At 43.6% G+C, this 18,861-nt stretch overlaps 1 protein-coding gene across 2 annotated transcripts in view; it reads right to left on the bottom strand.

Annotated features, from left to right (window-relative positions):
- LOC309557334 (syntaxin-binding protein 4-like) overlaps positions 1-18,861 on the bottom strand; it is a 143,349-nt gene that overhangs the window by 18,674 nt on the left and 105,814 nt on the right. For both annotated transcript variants that reach the window (XM_082260008.1, XM_082260009.1), the window contains exons 9-14: positions 11,806-11,912; positions 9,710-9,851; positions 6,428-6,494; positions 4,900-4,994; positions 4,704-4,800; positions 682-818 (exon numbers count right to left, since the gene is read on the bottom strand). In XM_082260008.1, the coding sequence (XP_082116134.1) occupies positions 682-818; positions 4,704-4,800; positions 4,900-4,994; positions 6,428-6,494; positions 9,710-9,851; positions 11,806-11,912 (645 nt within the window). The remainder of the gene's footprint in view (positions 1-681; positions 819-4,703; positions 4,801-4,899; positions 4,995-6,427; positions 6,495-9,709; positions 9,852-11,805; positions 11,913-18,861) is intronic.

An 18,861-nucleotide genomic window follows, 5' to 3' on the forward strand; every position in this document is an offset into this window, starting at 1 on the left:
GATCACCTCTGTAAGGGAAACATACATAAGGAATATTTTTCCCTCTCACCCCGATTATTTAATTTTAGCTGGGGTCCCCCAAAACATGACACTTATTTTAAGGATTCCTCTGGGGTAAAAAGGCTGAGAAAGGCTGACTTACGATATTAAAGAAATGGGCTGAGCATTACAGCCAGAAAACAAGAATTTTCAGATGGAGAGGTCAGCAATGGCAGCCTTCATGACAAGTTTAATAATTGTTTCTCAGTTTACAACACCTGACATGGAAAGGAAGGACACATCTTCTGGTCTAGGTGACCCCCCCCCCCTCCCAAATAGCACACCATTTGCTAAAAAAAAAAAAAAAAAAAAGTAATTGCAATATATATAGCTGACCTAGAGCGGAACATTCAAAAAATGCGGCGTTTCATTTAATCACAAAATGGAAAGTGCAGTTTTATGTTAACTGTCTTTAGAACATTTGCATTCGTAATATACCAAATTCAGATTCATACCAAACAAGGTGCTTTGTCATGTACCTCCATTCACTCCAAAGTCAAGGCAATAGTAAACGTCTCCCACTATTATCATCTCCCAACAAAAACTTATAACCACACCCATAATAGGTGACGGTCAGAAAATGGCAGGCTTAAGCTCCACCCATAATTGGTGTCGGTAAGGTAATGGCAGACAGGGGCGCACCTTGGTGACCAGGGAGTGGAACGCTGAGGTGTCGAGTAAGTTGGCCACTTCACAATGGGTGAAGAGCAGGCAGCTGGCATCTTGGCTTGCCTCCTCCAATTCATCCGGCAGACAGTCACGGAGAACCTGCAGCAAGTCTGAGCAGAAGACATCAACTCAATAAACGGCAAATTTTGAAGCTGAACTCTTTTCGGTACTTGATCTTTAAATTATTGCTTGATGTGATTGCAGTGGGTAGTGCCATGCCAAATTTGAACTTTGAATTCAAAGATACGAAATGACAAGCACACCAAACAAATGTGTATCACCTATTTATTATGAAGACAGGGTCACATAAGTCAAAGAATACAGGTGTTTTGGGGATTAATAGGGCATTTAAGGCATGCGACTACCTAGAGGAAGGGTCCCTACAAGGCCCCAAAACATGGGTATTCTTTGATTTAGGTGATGTTGTCTTCACAATAAATATGTGACGAATATTTATTTGGAGTGCTTGTGACTGTATCTTTCTAGAGCTAAACAATTGTCTATATGCGCTTATAAAGCAACATTGTTTTATATTTTTAATAAAATTTTGATCAAAGAACACTAGTCAGAAATTGGCATTTAAGTTTACATCTATGCGGCTGCACTTGATGTGTTTTTTCCGGCGCGTTTTGCAGTGCGTTGTGTTTTTTAAACCTGCACTTTTTATGTGTTTTTGCATGCAGTTTTCATGCATTTTGTGTTTTTTTTTTCTCTTTAAACACAGCTGGTTGCTAAGAGTGGGCAGAGTAGCCGCGTCTTTTAGTCATCAGCTGTCAGCAGGGCTCTGAATGTAAAAAAAAGGATTGCAAGCAAAAAAAAAATAAAAATTGGGAACAAATGGCGTGGGGTACTCCCCCCAAATCCACACCAAATTTTTTTTTTTAAATGGCGTGGGGTTCCCCCTTAAAATTCATACCAGACCCTAATCCCAACATGCAGCCTGGCAGGCTAGGAACGGGAGTGGATGAGCAAGCACCCCCCTCCTAAACCATATCAGGCCATGTGCTCTCAACATGGGGGTGCTTTGAGGCAGGGGGGGGGGCTCCGCCCCCCACACCCCAAAGTAAGTTGTCCCCATGCTGATGGGAACAAGGGCCTCTTCCCCACAACCCTGGGCAGTGGTTGTGGGGGTCTGCAGGCAGGGGACTTATCAGAAGCTGGAAGCCCCCTTTAACAAGATCACGCCCCCCCCCCCTCTATGTGAATGAGTATGGAGTACATGGTACCCCTACACAGACACAGTTTTTGACAATTTCTTTATTTTAAAAAAAATTCAATGTCCCCCGATGTAGAACCATCATCAATCATGCCGCCCGCTGCCTCTGGAAAAAGAATTAAAAAAAGCTCCGTCCGAGACAAAGGCTAACCGCCACCTGCCTGCTTCTCCATCTGATAGTTTTTAAATGGGTAAGGGGCGGGGCCACCCGGTGACGTCACATGTGGCACCACCCCCCTGTGAGGCAGTGCCTCCAGGTGATGTAGATGGATAGCCCCGCCCCTAAACTATTTAGGAACTGTCAGATGGAGGAGCAAGCAGTCTGCGTTTAGCCTTTGTCATGGGCGGAGCTTTTTTTTTTCTTTTTTCGGGTCTGACTGTGCGGTGGGCAGTGTGATTGATGCTGGATATACATCAGGGGACATTGTTTTTTATTTTTAATAAAGGAATTGCCAAAAACTGTGTGTATTTGCCTTTATTTCTTTTCAACACTTTTTTTGGTGAATGAGTAGGAGTACAATGTACCCCTTACTCAATCACATGGGGGGGAGGGCAATATCTGGGGGCCCCCTTGTTAAAGGGGACGTCCAGATTCCGATAAGCCCCCTGCCCGCAGACCCCCACAGCCACCGCCCAGGGTTGTGGGGAAGAGGCCCTTGTCCCCATCAAAATGGGGACAAGGTGCTTTGGGCAAAGCTTGTTTCCCTCCCTTTCCTGACCTGCCAGGCTGCAAGCTTGGATAAGGGTCGGGTATGGATTTTGGAGGGACCCCACGCCATGAAGACACGAAGGGCCTGGTATGGATTTGGGGGAATCTCACATTTTTTCCCTTATTTTTTTTTGCCAGCAATTCTTTTTTTTACATTCAACTGTCAGCGGGGAAGCCCACTGATGACTCATCAGTTGTTAAGGACACGGCAGCCAGCTTCCCAGCCTGCTCCTTAGCAACCAGCTATACACAGTGTGTTAAAGAGAAAAAAACCCCCGCAAAACGCATCAAAAATTCGAATCACTTGTGTTTTTGTTGTGGCTCCATTGAAGTATATTGCATGCAAAATGCAATCTGCTGCGGGGAAAAAAATCTCTTAAATCAGAAAAAGGGGGTTTGGTGCAACCAAAAAACCGCGCAAGTGGTTCAACCGTGTATATATATAATCAATGAATATAAACATATAAATTATGTGAATATATATATTAATATAATATAGATATTAATAAATATTTAATAAATATTAATTTAAAGGAATTGCTTCCTTGTAGTGAGCGGCAACAAAAAAAGCAAGGTGCTGAACAATTGTTTAAAAGAAGGGTAGTGTCGCGCTCAAACATAAAAGTGCTTGTGCAGATAATTAAACCTTAATTCAAAAATTCATGATTGGTGACAATCAAAAAATCAATCAATCTGTGCTCAACATTATAAAGTGCAAACAGTCCATATGCAGCATCAAACAGTCCACATCTCTTTGGTGTCACACAAATTAGCAGAGACTTGATGTTAGTGCAGATTAACCTTCACCTCCACACTTCACCCAGTGATCTAGTAAGGTACTCCTTACCGGAAATATATGACCCCTTAATTATAGGGGGTCACATAGGCAATATCTCCACTCAGTACACACGATCCTCAGCTCCTCTGTTACACAGTGGGTAATCCAGCATCAAGCCCTTATAGCATAGCTCGGATCAGGTGGCAAACATGGGTGGAACAAAAAGAGACTCTCATGGTGCAGTACATCTAAACATATCGCTTTATTTAAAAAGTATTGCACTTACTCGAATCATCATAAAACAATCGCCTTTCTCATAAAAAACATCCAGCGGGGTTGTGAGCACTGCCGATCGCACAGCGCTCCTCTAACCCGGAAATGGCTACGGTCTCACGTTTCCCTTCCCGACGTACGTTTCGTCAGTACGATGATCCCCTGATGACGTCAGGTCGTACTGACGAAACATACGTCGGGAAGGGAAACGTGAGACCGTAGCCATTTCCGGGTTAGAGGAGCGCTGTGCGATCGGCAGTGCTCACAACCCAGCTGGATGTTTTTTATGAGAAAGGCGATTGTTTTATGATGATTCGAGTAAGTGCAATTCTTTTTAAATAAAGCGATATGTTTAGATGTACTGCACCATGAGAGTCTCTTTTTGTTCCACCCATGTTTGCCACCTGATCCGAGCTATGCTATAAGGGCTTGATGCTGGATTACCCACTGTGTAACAGAGGAGCTGAGGATCGTGTGTACTGAGTGGAGATATTGCCTATGTGACCCCCTATAATTAAGGGGTCATATATTTCCGGTAAGGAGTACCTTACTAGATCACTGGGTGAAGTGTGGAGGTGAAGGTTAATCTGCACTAACATCAAGTCTCTGCTAATTTGTGTGACACCAAAGAGATGTGGACTGTTTGATGCTGCATATGGACTGTTTGCACTTTATAATGTTGAGCACAGATTGATTGATTTTTTGATTTTTACCAATCATGAATTTTTGAATTAAGGTTTAATTATCTGCACAAGCACTTTTATGTTTGAGCGCGACACTACCCTTCTTTTAAACAAAAAAATCTCTTACCCTTTCCAAAAACTGCAGCGCCGCAAAACGCACAGATGTGAAATACATCCATAGCAAACCATGTTAAATGGACTGTAGTGCGTTTCTGCAAAACGCACCAAAAAACACATAGGTGTGAACGTAGGGTTAAGAGTTCAAGTCTACACTTCTAACTTGCTATTATATGTTATATGTAAATGGCTAGCGTAACCTAGAACATAGCCAGATACCTCCATAGGCTACAGTGCCCTGGCAGTCAGTGATCAGGCCTTGATGGATCTCTCTCCTCTTTTCTTCCGAGACCTCCAACCCCAGAAACTGCAAGACCTGAAGCAGAACAATGACTGGTTAGTCTTGGGTCATACAAAAAAAAACATTATTTGTATGTACAGTGAATGGATCCATGGCCCCAAATCTAGCACTCACCAGTTCCAGTTTCTCCTTCTTGATCCGGACGTGGGGATCCAGCATGACTTTCTGCTTGAGGGATGATGGCCTGTGAATCGGTGAGGATACAGGAACTGCAATGCAGAATTAAACAATAAGAACTGCTCTCAATTTTAGTCGATATCTACCATAAAATCTGACACAATATGGACTGGGGAAAAAAAAAACAACTCCTATAAATTCAAAATTGAACTGATAAATCCTAAAATCTATTTCTCAGTATGTTTGGCATCATACCTCACTTTACACAGGTTTATTAAGCATTTTTTAAGAAAAATCTATTGCAATGTTGCTTTTTCTATACCTTACCAGTAACAGCACTTCCTGTTGCAGGATGATAATGCTAATCCACTGCCTTGCAGTTACCAGTAGCAATGTCAGTCTACCATTCAAACTCCTTCAGTTAGCCAATTCGCTGTCTATCTAATAGACATTTTAAGCAGCCCAAAGGCCAAATGATGAAATGCACACAGCAGCAGTGCTGTATCTTGGCCTAGGCCAACAAGGCCCAGGCCTAGGGCAGCACTTTGCAGGGGGGCAGCAAAAAGCTGAACCCCACATGGAAAAAAAACAGCCTCCTCCTGACTCCCGCACGAAAAGGGTCCCCACCGGCTTGCGCTACACTTTTAGTATACTGCCGGTCCTATGGGGCAAATCAGTCTGGCACCCCCATAAAGCGGTCACACTGCTACCTGCCGGTACTGATGGACCCTAATAATCTTCACTGATGGCCACTGATGAGGCTGCACTGATGAGACGGCACTGATATGATGCACTGATGGTCACTGATATGATGCACTGATAGGCTGCACTAATGGGCACTGATAGGCTGCACTGGTGGCCACTGATCGGGCTGTACTGATGGCTACTGATGAGGCCACGCTGATATGCTGCACTGATGAGGCTGTACCGATGGGCACTGATAAGGCTGCACTGATGAAGCTGAACTTATGGGAACTGATGAGGCTGGACTGATGGGCACTGATAGACTGGTTGTGGTCGGGGGTTTACAGATGAGAGGGTGGGTCATAAACAGGAAGGGGTGTAGCCTTTACAGGAAGGGGTGGGTCATATTTAAATTAGGGGGTGCACAATTTTAGTCAGGCCTAGGCAGCACAAAACCTAAATACACCACTGCACAGCAGGCTGACACTGCTGCTGCTAATTGTTCGGCAGATGGTTAGCAATGTCAGCATGCAACAACAGGAAGTGCTGTTACTGGTAGAATCCCCAGTTAAGAAATGTTGCTTATATGATGATCCTGATTTAGGCCGACAACGCTAAGCAACATGTATCAATTTTCTCCCAACTTTCAGCAGAGCAAGAACTCCCAACTTCACGTATTCTACTGGAACAGTCGTTCAACAGGGAAGCTAACCACATTCTCCAACATACCGATGACCACTAGAGGGAGCATTTACAAATCTAAATATAGAGCAGGTCAGTGTTACTGTAATAATTTCAAACTTGTTCTTTTCGAAAATACATCACCCTCTGTGAGATTTACCTGAAATGGTTAGTTCAGGAGGACAGATATCAGGCGATGGCGAAGGCACGTTGTTTTCATGTCGGCACTGAAATGCAAAAAAGGACAGATACAAAGAAAAAAAAAAAAATATCATACATTTACAAATGAGGATGCAGATATGAGAAGTGACCTCCACCGAGGTCACAAATCACTGGACCTAATTGACCCAACAGAGGGGAATGAAGTCATTATGTGCTCACCATGTGTAATTCAAGCAGAAGATTGGTCCGGGGACATCCTGACACTCCACCAACTGATAACTCTCTAATTAATCCCATGACAGGTCTGCCACACCAGGTCCCTAAAGGCCCGTACACACGAGTGGAAGTTCGGCCGGGAATTTTCCTCCGATGACTGATCTGCCGATTTCCGGCTTGTTAGTATGATGCTTCCGACAACCGACTCCGACTTTTCGGCCGAAAAAATCCTGGTGTGCAGGCTATAAAATTTTTGTCGACCGTCAAAACACATCCGATTTTCGTCTCATTAGTACAGATTTCGATGAGGAAAAATCTTATGAGCAAGACTGGGCATGCTCAGAGATGAAAGAAATCAATCCAACACATGACGTCACTTCTGAAGTAGAATTCTGTCGTGCGGGAAAATTTGTGTGCAGTCTAGAGCACATTCCAACCAACAAAACACCACTCTGGACAAAAGACGGACAACCGGTCGGCGGAAATTCGTTGCGTGTGTACGAGGCTTTATAGATCAATGTATTACACCAATATAATACCAAACATGAATAGCACCATGGTCCCTGGACCATTTTTCTGCTTGAATTGCATGCCAGGTCCTGTAGAGATCCATGGAATACTCCAATGTGATACCGAACATCAATAGCACCATGAAAAACAAAACCTCAGACAAGTACAAGTACCATCCACGATCGAGTTTTAATTAGATTTATGTAATAAAAAGTTTTACAATAAAATCCAGATGGAAACCGCAGGACAAGCAGTTCATATTTAAAAAAAAAAAAAAAAAACTGTGATTCCCGTGTCAATTTAAAAGGCTCCTTACTACATGTTTAAAAACTGACATCATCAGGGCCCGACGGCTTTATGCTGCATTTTATTGTGAACATTTGTATTGCCTTTATCTAAATAAAAACTATTGTGGAACGTACTTGTACTATCTGAAGTTTATTTTTTTGTGGTAATATTGATGTTCGGTATTCCATTGAAGTAACCCATGGACCTATACGGGACCTGGTGTGGCAGACCAGTACGTGGGATTAGTTGGAGCTGTCAGAGGAGCAATAGGTTGTCCCTTTACCACCCTTCGGCTTCAATTACACACAATAAGCACATATTGACCTAAATTCTCTCTGTGGGGTCAATTAGGTCTTGTGAGTTACACCTGTAAGCACCCAGGGTGGAGGTAAGGTCTGTGTTTCTACATACTCACGGTGATATTCATTGTTGAAGCTGTACACATTTGGATACTTCATTTTATTGGACTGTATATCATCCTTATGCCAGTACCCATTTAAAACAATCTTTCTCAGACCTTTTTACCCCAGAAATAATATTCAGGTCTCAGGGAACCCCTGCTAAAAATAATTAATTGATGGTCAATGGGAAGAATGCCCCCTTACATTGGAGGTCAGTGGGAAGAATGCTCCTTACATTGGTGGTCAGTGGGAAGAATGCCCCCTTACATTGGAGGTCAGTGGGAAGAATGCTCCTTACATTGGTGGTCAGTGGGAAGAATGCCCCCTTACATTGGTGGTCAGTGGGAAGAATGCTCCTTACATTGGTGGTCAGTGGGAAGAATGCTCCTTACATTGGTGGTCAGTGGGAAGAATGCTCCTTACATTGGAGGTCAGTGGGAAGAATGCTCCTTACATTGGAGGTCAGTGAGAAGAATGCGCCTTACATTGGAGGTCAGTGAGAAGAATGTCCCTTACATTGGTGGTCAGTGAGAAGAATGCTCCTTACATTGGATGTCAGTAGGAAGAATGCTCCTTACATTGGTGGTCAGTGGGAAGAATTCTCCTTACATTGGTGGTCAGTGAGAAGAATGTCCCTTACATTGGTGGTCAGTGAGAAGAATGCTCCTTACATTGGTGGTCAGTGGGAAGAATGCCCCCTTACATTGGAGGTCAGTGGGAAGAATGCCCCTTACATTGGTGATCAGTGGGAAGAATGTCCCTTACATTGGAGGTCAGTGGGAAGAATGCCCCTTACATTGGTGATCAGTGGGAAGAATGCTCCTTACATTGGAGGTCAGTGGAAAGAATGATACTTACATTGGTGGTCAGTGAGAAGAATGCCCCCTTACATTGGCAACCAGTGAGAAGAATGTCCTCTACATTGGTGACCAGTGAGAAGAATATCCTCACGTTGGTCCTTAATGGGAAGAATGCTCCTTACATTGGTGACCAGTGAGAAGAATGCCCATTACATTGGTGATTAGTGAGAAGAATGCTCCTTACATTGGTGGTCAGTGGGAAGAATGATACTTACATTGGTGGTCAATGGGAAGAATGCCCCTTCCATTGGTGGTCAGTGGGAAGAATGCCCCTTAAATTGGTGGTCAGTGGGAAGAATGCCCCTTAAATTGGTAATCAATGGGAAGAATGCCCCTTACATTGGAGGTCAGTGGGAAGAATGTTCCTTACATTGGTGGTCAGTGGGAAGAATGCCCCTTACATTGGTGGTCAGTGAGAAGAATGCCCCTTAAATTGGTGGTCAGTGGGAATAATGCTCCTTCCATTGGTGGTCATTGGGAAGAATGCCCCTTACACTGGAGACTGGTGGTGGGATGAATGCCCCTTATATTGGTGATCATTGTAAAGAATGTACTTTACACTGATTACACTGATGATTACTAGGAAAGATGCCACTTACATTGGTGGCTAAAGAGATAATTGGCGTCATGCTGTTGGCTCAGCCAAGTGGCATTGAAGCTAAAACTAAGAAGGCACCATAAAATAGAAGGTCAATCAACCACAACTTAAGGGGACCCCTAAAACCTCTGGAGGAACTCTAGAGTTCAATGGAACTCTGGTTGGGGGTGGCTTATCTAAAAGTTTACATATAGAAAAGTGGATTTCAGTCTTTTAATTCTTGTAGTAAAATCAGGTGAACAGATAAAAGGGATCATACACTTTGTTTGATTTCCCAAGCAGCAGCGGTAGGCAGTTACTCCAGCAGCCAATCAGAAAGCAGTTTCTCATTATCAGTGGTTACTATGGCCTACAAGAGTCTGCCAAATGTTCTTTGTCTTATTGAATCGAAGCAATGCATCTCTCACCTCTGGAGATCGGACGTGGACTTTCAGCCTGCAGGAGGGCAGCCCATTTCCCAGCATCCTATGCTGTAGTGATGCAGAACTACTGCCTCCTAGGATCCGCAATGCATTCGGGATAAAGGACACATCAATGCAGCTGTCCTGTCTTAGAAGACAAAAGAAATTCCTGAAGAATATAACAGAAGGACAATGTAATGCATACAGGTGCTGTTTTCCTCTGCCTATAATTTTCTTATGTACGGTACTCTGCTACCATAGGACATATATAAAAAGTGCGAGCTTCGCTCAGAAAAGGGCTACTGACTAGGACAGGTCGCTCCAATTCTTCTACCCTCAATAATCCCAACAAGCAAGTCAACTCTGCCAGGACAGTCCCTCCCTACTAACAGAGCAATATGTGGTGGGATCGCCCCTCAGATACCATTTATATTCACAATTTTATTTTCTGTCATTTTAACCACTTAAGCCCCGGAGGATTTGGCTGCTCAAAGACCAGGGCCTATTTTGCGATTCGGCACTGCGTGAATTTAAACGGACAATTGCGCGATTGTGCGACGCTGTACCCAAATGAAATTTACGTCCTTTTTTTCCCACAAACAGAGCTTTCTTTTGGTGGTATTTGATCACCTGTGCGATTTTTACTTTTTGCGCTATAAACAAAAAAAGAGCGACAATTTTGAAAAAATAACAATATTTTTCACATTTTTTTATATGAAATTCCCCCAAAAAAATGTAAAAATAATTTTTTTTTTTAACATTTTAGGCCAATTTGTTTTTTGTTATATATTTTTGGTAAAGAAAAATCACAATAAGCGTTTTTTGATTGGTATGCGCAAAAGTTATTACGTTTACTAACTAAGGGCTCTTTCAGACGGTCCGCCTCCGTAGGCGGATCCGTGCTGCTCAGCGGGGATCGATCTGCGATCCCCGCTGAGCCGGCGGATGACAGCTCCGTCTCCACTTGCAGTGCGGAGAGGGAGGTGTCACAGCCCCCGCTGCTCTCTATGGGGAATCGGATGAGAGCAGACCGCCTGTCCGCTCTCATCCGATCCCATCCGATCCGATCCCCAGGACGGATGGAAAATAGGGTTTCCATCCGTCCGGATTTCACGGACAGGATCGGATGTGGATGGCAGCGCTGACATCCGCTGCTCCATAGGGCTGAATGGGGCATCCGATCAGATCCGCCTAAAAAACTGACAGGCGGATCTGATCGGACCGCCCGTGTGAAAGAGCCCTAAGGGAAAGATTTATGTAATTTTTATTGTTTTTTTTTTTAACTAGTAATGGCGACGATCTGCTATTTTTTTTTTTGCGCTACTGCGACATTGCGGCGGACAGATCAGACCCCTGACTAACATTTTTGACACTTTTGGGGGGTACTAGTGACATTACTACAGTAATCTGTGCTATACATATGCACTGTTACTGTAAAAATTACACTGGCAGGGAAGGGGTTAACTTTATTAGTGATCAAGGGGTTAAGTGTGTCCCTAGGGGTGTGATTCTAACTGTAAAGGGGTGTGGCTAGTGATGTAACCACAGAGACATACGATCCTACATAGCAGGATCATGTAGTCTCTGCAGTTAGACCAGGGAGAATGACAGGCGGCTTTGTTTACATCAGCCGCCTGCCTTTCTCCCTCTCCAGCGGGAGATCGCGAGTGACTGGTGGACATCGGAGCCGCTGGTCACTCGCGCGGGGATGCCCATGAACGAGCGGGGGCGGGAGCAATGGTAACCTTGAAATTTCCCCAACGTTCAGCTTTAACATCACTGGTTCCTGTCTGTGACCCCTTGGGGTGGGGACTTGATTTCCATCATTTGCTGTCTCTGTGACACCTATACAGTAAATGGGGGAAAGCAGTTGTCACCATGGCATGGAAGCAATAAAAAGCACCGTCAGAAGTTCTAATCCCCTTCCCCACCAAAATGTGTCCCCATTGGAGAGATTTCACATCACTTCCTGCCCTGACTGGAAGTGATGAGAAATCTCCCCAACAACAACAGGGGCTCCTAACTCTTTCCCCGCTGTGTCCAAAAAAGAAATTGGCTTGAATTGGGCTAAATAATGTCAGACAATCTGGGTTCGAACCCACCTGAGCCTGGACCTGTTCAGTATCCTCTTGGCTTCCTCGTTGGTGACTCCAATTAGCGAGTCTTTATTGACGGAGACCAGCTGGTCACCTGGCCGAAGGCGTCCATCCTGAAAAAGATGCCAGGGATCGTTAAAGGGGGACAATTTTTGTTTGAAAGATCTTAGTTTCTATGAACAGTTAGTAATTATAGATGTATATGGGGGCAGCCATATTTACTCATTACATGTGCAGTCTCTGCTTCCTGCTCCTTGTGTCTAAACAATCCCCCTATCTCACAGCTAATCTACCAGACAAGGCTTGTCTCATTAAAGAGTATTAACAGAGCTTGAGAAGAACATACAGTAGCTTAGGCAAGCCATAGATGATTCGATTTTTTTTCCTGCAACCAAATTAAATTTGCTCGATTCCACTGACTGTGTTGATGGGGGCAGGGCTTTTTTTCAGCAGGAACGCAGATGAACGCAATTCCGACAACTCCAGCACTGAATTTATATAATGGAAAGGGGTGCTGTGTTTTGCTATAGTGTCCATAGCTGCTGGGGGATCTATTGTTGCTGGAGGGGATATATTTTTGTGGGGAGTTTATTGTTGCTGCTGGGGGACCTATTGTCTCTGGAAGGGATCTATTTTTACAGGGAAGGGGGGGGGTCTATTGCTGCTGGGGAGGTCTATTGTTCCTGGGAAGGTCTATTGTTACTGGTGGGGGATCTTCTGTTGCTGGGGTTGGTCTTATGTTGTTGGGGGGTCAGTTGTTGCTGTGAGGGATCTACTATTGAGGTAGCAATTTATTGTAGTTGGCTGCTGGAGGGTCTATTGATGTGGTCTGTTGGGAGTTCTGATGTTGCTGCTGCGGGTCTATTGTTGCGGGTGGTCCATTGTTGATGGTGGGATCTACTATTGCTGGGGGTGTCTATTGTTATTAGCTGCAGGGCATCTATTTTACTGCTTTTCTTGTTATCATTAACAAATTTTATACAAATTTTACTTCCGTGTTCTAAAAAAGGAAAAGTACTGGGAGGTGGGTAGGGGGTGGAACCAATGGGCAAAGACTAGGGGGTAACTCCGACAGGGGGAGTTCCTGCACCTATTCTCTGAGAAGAAAAGCCCTGGATGGTGGGAATCCCTCTCGCAGCACTATTGGCGCTGACATTAATTGTCAAAAAACTGATTGGCTGGTTGCAATGAAGTTGATCAACGGATCAACTTCAGTGAAACCGGCTTACCAATAGATGGATCGAATCTCGGTCAGTCCCTGCTGCTGAGATTTGATCCATCAATGGCCGGCTTTACTCATGAGAAGACGGAAATATTTTTTAAGTCAATTTACCATGTAATTTGGTAATGCTGACATGTGCCGTAGGCATGTGACGCTGTACCCAAATAAAATTTCTGCCCTTTTTCCCCACAAACAGAGCTTTCTTTTGGTCGTATTTGATCACCTGTGTGATTTTTATTTTGTGCGCTAAAAAAAAAAAAACAATTCTGAAAAAAAACTATATTTTTTACTTTCTGCTATATAACATTCCCAATAAAAAAAAATTAAAAATCTATTTTTTTCATCATTTTAGGCTAATTTGTATTCTGCTACATAAAAAAAATCCCAATAAGCGTATATTGATTGGTTTGCACAAAAGTTATCACGTCTACAAACTAGAGGAAAGATTCATGTCATTTTTAAACTATTTTTTTTTTTAATAGTAATGGCTAGGGATGATCGAACGGTTCGGGTCGAGCATCGGTTCGACCCAAACATTGGCTGTTCGAAATTCGGCCGAATTCCGAACTTTTTGCGGAAAAAGTTCGGAATTCGTCCACCAGAACCGCCCAAAATGCAAAGGGACAGGAACTGGGCTTAAAAAGCCAGTGATTGGCCTAGAAACATCAGTAAAATGTGATTGGAGTGACTACGGGGTCCAGAGGCCAATGAGGAGTGAATACACACCCCATACGCCCCCCAGTATATAACATAGCCCCGCCAAAACTCTAGCACTGTAATACAGGGGCTGTGGAAGAGAGTGGAAGCATTTGTGTTGCTCCAGTGTCATTTTGCAATTATTAGTGTGAGGAAAGGGATATGCAGTGTAGTTAGGGTACTATATACCACTATAGATAGATTCAAAAATCTAGTTTTTGTAGGGGTGGCTTTAAGTGTCAGGGTGACCGTAGTGTAGTTTAGGTGACCTGACTCTGCCATGTCAGGGTGACCGTAGTGTAGTTTAGTGTGAACTGACTCTGCTATGCCAGGGTGACCGTAGTGTAGTTTAGTGTGAACTGACTCTGCCATACCAGAGTGACCCCACTATGCAGATTCTGGGTTAGGGGTATACACATATATATATATATATATATATATATATATATATATATATATGTGTATGTATATACACACACACACACACACACACACACATACATATATATATACCCCTATACAGAAGTAAAAAAAAAACACCCAGGTGTGAAAGGAGGGTAACACCATCCCTGCGTGCGCTACTGAAATTCTAATAAAAATAATCTTTTTTTTCTGGTTCTGGACATGCTACAGAGCTGAAACAGGTACACTTTTTAGACCCTCCAGACACTAAATCCAAAGAAATCAAAACATTTTTTTTTCAATAATTTTTTCAATAATTGGCTCTCTATCAAAAATTACAATTTTTAAGAACTTTTTTTTGCCTGATTCATAATCCCTGGGGCATGACCCAGAAGCCTAGGCACTTTTTAGGGGCATTTATTGGGTTTTAGGGCTTCAAAATTGTATTTTTTGATTACAGAAGTTCGGGTCTCATTGATTTCAATGGGGTTCTGGAATCCGAACTGAATTTTTGGGAAATTTGGGTGTTCTGGTTGAACCGAACTTTTCAAAAGTTCGATCATCCCTAGTAATGGCGGCGATCAGCGATTTTTAGCAGGACTGGAACATTGCAGGGGACAGATCGGACACCTAACTGACATTTTTTACACTTTTGGGGGGATCTGTTACATTACTACAGTAATCAGTGCTAAAAATATGCACTGTTACTGTAATAATGACACTGGCAGGGAAGGGTTAACACCAGGGGCGATCAAAGGGTTAAATGTGTCCCTAGGGGGTGCTTTCTAACTGTGGGGAGGATGGGCTTGCTGCATGAACACAGTGACATGTGTTCCTAAATAAGAGGAATACAGGATCCCTGTGTTCATAACTGACAGAACAGCGGTCTGCCGTGACAGGCAGACCGCCTTTCTGTCTCCACGGGGAGCGATCATCTGGCAGCAATCGCGCCCGCCAGACCCGCTGATTGGCTTCCCCTGTGGCACGTGCTTGCCCCCACTAGCGGTCTCACAAAACGGCGTACGTGTATGTAGTTTCGCGGGACAGAGCCGAGCTGCCGCCGTAAAACTACGGCGGCTGGTCGGCAAGTCGTTAAAAGCCTATTTTCCAGATGAGCATCATTTTATTTATTTATTTTTTTTAATTCATTGGTATATGTCTCCACTGGCAGTTTCCAGCTACCCATGCTCCCTTTTTAATAAAAGCTAACAAAATAGTTTTGAAAAAGTTTAGAAAAAAAATTGCAAGTTTCACCTCCCATTAGAGTTCCCAGATCTCCCGCTGGATTGGCTGAACTTCCTGCAAACTGAACTTTGCCAAATCCACTCTGTGCTGCATTAAATGCAGTGAAGAGTGAATTTATTGAGTGGTTTTCCCTTTAAAATGAACCTTTGGTTTGCCCATGCTGTAAATCCCCACCTTCCTAACCGGAAGCAAAAGGAAATTCCCAGTTACTGATATAGGGGAGTTTGTAACTTGTTCCACTCTCCTCTATGTCCCAGCTCTAGGACTTTGTCACTCAGGCACACAACAAAATGCTATCATATGGAGTAAATGTGTGTGTGTGTTAGGGGGGGGGTTACGGCTCTAAGTCAACTCTTCTTAACCTTTTTACCCCAGTTGAACCTTTGAAAGAACAGTTTTGGTCTCAGGAAACCCTTGCTCAAAACCAATTCATTGGGCATCAGAGCTGAAATTGCCTTTAGTGTGTTGGGCCAATGGGAAGACCCCCCATCCTTACAGTTGTAGTCAAAATACCAATTTTAACAACAGCTAAAAGGATCATTGATGTACTGCAGCTGGCACAGCCAAGTGGCATTAGCTTTGGAACTATGCAGCTACCATGAAAATGGAAGGTCTATCAGCCACAGCTAAAGGAACCCCTAGCAACCTCTGAGGAACCCTAGGGCTCCATGGAACCCTAGGGGTGAGAATGGCTGCATTAAGTCTTGACCTCATACATAGGACGCCCTCTGCTCCCTCCAGACTGTTGAACGGAGCAGCAGGCAAGCCAAAGGTAGGTGAGCATGGAAAAGTGAGCCGGACACTTTTGCTTTGCTCTTAATAAAGAAAAAGAATCACTGTATGCTTTATTAATGAGTAAATGACAAATGTAGGTGCTTATAAGCAAATGTTAGGTTCTTTGTAGAATAACATATTAAAAAAGAATAGCGCGCAAATGCAAAAGAAATTACTACCAAATCCGAAGAGTGTCCATAAATAAAATGGGGGTTTGGTCCCACCATATGGCCATATCGTGCTCAAGCCCACTACTGCGTCAAAGTACCCCATTATCAGTGGGTCCTACACTATCCATGAAAAAGAGATGAATCCAGCCTTTCTAACCCTTGGAGATAATACTCCTTGCTGGGAGAGATGTGCAAATGCACTACAGGGGACTCCTCCTATATCCACTTGATGGTGGACACTGATTGAGTACATATGCTGACATATTTTTTATGGATAGTGTAGGACCCACTGATAATGGGGTACTTTGACGCAGTAGTGGGCTTGAGCACGATATGGCCATATGGTGGGACCAAACCCCCATTTTATTTATGGACACTCTTCGGATTTGGTAGTAATTTCTTTTGCATTTGCGCGCTATTCTTTTTTAATATATATGTCTTTTGGTTCATAGCTGCAGCAGCTTTGGAAATACATGGGTATGCTCCCCCAAATTTTTTGCCTTCTTTGTAGAATAACAGCCTAGCTAGTATAATGGCAGCATAAAAATCATATTGGAACAAATTGTTGATTCCCATCTCCTAGGAATGTTTAGCAGCATAGAGATACCGTGATTTTTCATATTTGATGGCGAGGTGTTTTATGGTTTGGGTTGTGGTTAAGCTGATAAAGAGTTCCAAAATAACAGAAATTAATGTGACCTGTAATGATTGATGTGCTGCTTGTGGCTTTTTTAAAAAAAAAAAAAAAGAAAATAACAAATACATTATACTTACCTGCTCTATGCAGTGTTCTTGCACAGAGCAGGCCCCATTCCTTATCCTCTAGTGTCCCCTGCTGCTTGTCCAACCCCCCCCCCCCCCCTGCTAAGTGCCTCTAGAGCAAGCTGCTTGCTCTAGGGGCACTTATGTATGCTTGCTTCTTAGCCACTTCTGTGTGTTCATAAGACACACATAGCGTGGCTCAGCCCAGCTCCCTCCTCACTGGCTGTAACTGACACCAGCCAATGGCTCCCGTCTCAGCCAATGAGGATGGGAAAACCTGGGAGAGCCGCTGCTCTAGTGCACATCGCTGGATTGGGTAAGTATTAGGGTGGCTGAGTGGGGGAACTGCACACTGAAGGTTTTTTACCTTCAGGGGTGGGGCTTATTGGAATCTGTAAGCCCCCTTTGTAATTATGGGGCACCTAGATATCCACCCTCCCTTCCCCCCCGGGGAACATGGGAACCAAAAAACAAATTATTTAATCTCTTACTCTAAGACCGGCTTCACACTGCTGAACTGGGGATATGGCCACAGCGTTTTTGGTGCGTTTTCTTAAAGCACACCAAATATGCAGCATGCAGGACTTTTGGTGCGCTTTCAGAAAATGCGCCAAAAACACATGACCTAATAGAAACTCTATAGGACCGCGGATCAAACCCAGAGTAAAAAACAAAAAAACACAGATACACCCATCCTGCAGCTTTACTTTCTGCAGAATACAAGGTGACTAGACAGGTCAAGCTCCGCCTTTTCAAAAGCAGGGGATTATGGGAATTAGCAAAGGGATCTTGTTATTCATTTTAGTTCCTGTATGACAAATTTAATAGCACCAAAGCGGGTCATCTCACCCTTTCAGGGTCAGTCACAGGTTGGGGGTGGGGTGACCAAGCCATATTACTTATACTCTGTAGAAAAAAGTCAGGTCACCAAACTAACTCTTCTGTCTGGCATATCAATGTAAATCTCAGGACTGAAAAGACAAATATAAATCCTTTGGCAGGTAAAGCATCTAGAATTTCATTTATTCTTGTGTATATTTAGCTTTTTCCTGGAATTAGATTTTACTACATTTTTTCAGGGGTCAAGATTGCTAATTGGAGGGTCCTAAGCTCAATTAAATAGGTTTATCCACATCGAATCCCATCCACGACACTACCTGCCTGGATTTTGCATGTTCTCCCTGTGCCTGCGTGGGTTTCCTCTGGGCCCCCCGATTTCCTCCCACACTCCAAAGTCATAATATTTTTGGTCTAATTTGGCCTTACTATGTGTATGTATGAATGTGAGTTAGGGATCTTCGATTTAAGTCACTTGAGGGGAGGGACTGACGTGAATGTGCAATATACACTGCCTGACCCAAAAAAAAGTCGCCACCAAAAAAAAAGGTCACACACTCTAATATTTTGTTGGTTTTGACTACAGCACGCATTCGCTGTGGCATTGTTTCGATAAGCTTCTGTAATGTCACAAGATTTATTTCCATTCAGTGTTGCATTCATTTTTCACCAAGATCTTGTATTGATGATGGGAGAGTCGGACCACTGCAAAGCCTTCTCCAGCACATCCCAAAGATTCTCAATGCGGATAAGTTTTGGACTCTGTGGTGGCCAATCCATGTATGAAAATGATGTCTCATGCTCCCTGAACCACTCTTTCACAATTTGAGCCCGATGAATCCTGGCATTGTTATCTTGGAATATTCCCGTGCCACCAGGGAATAAAAAATCCATTGATGGAATAACTTGGTCATTCAGTATATTCAGGTGGTCAGCTGACCTCATTCTTTGGCC

This window comes from Pelophylax lessonae (genome assembly GCF_965119305.1).
Source record: "Pelophylax lessonae genome assembly, chromosome: 6".
Classification (NCBI taxonomy): Eukaryota; Metazoa; Chordata; class Amphibia; order Anura; family Ranidae; genus Pelophylax; species Pelophylax lessonae.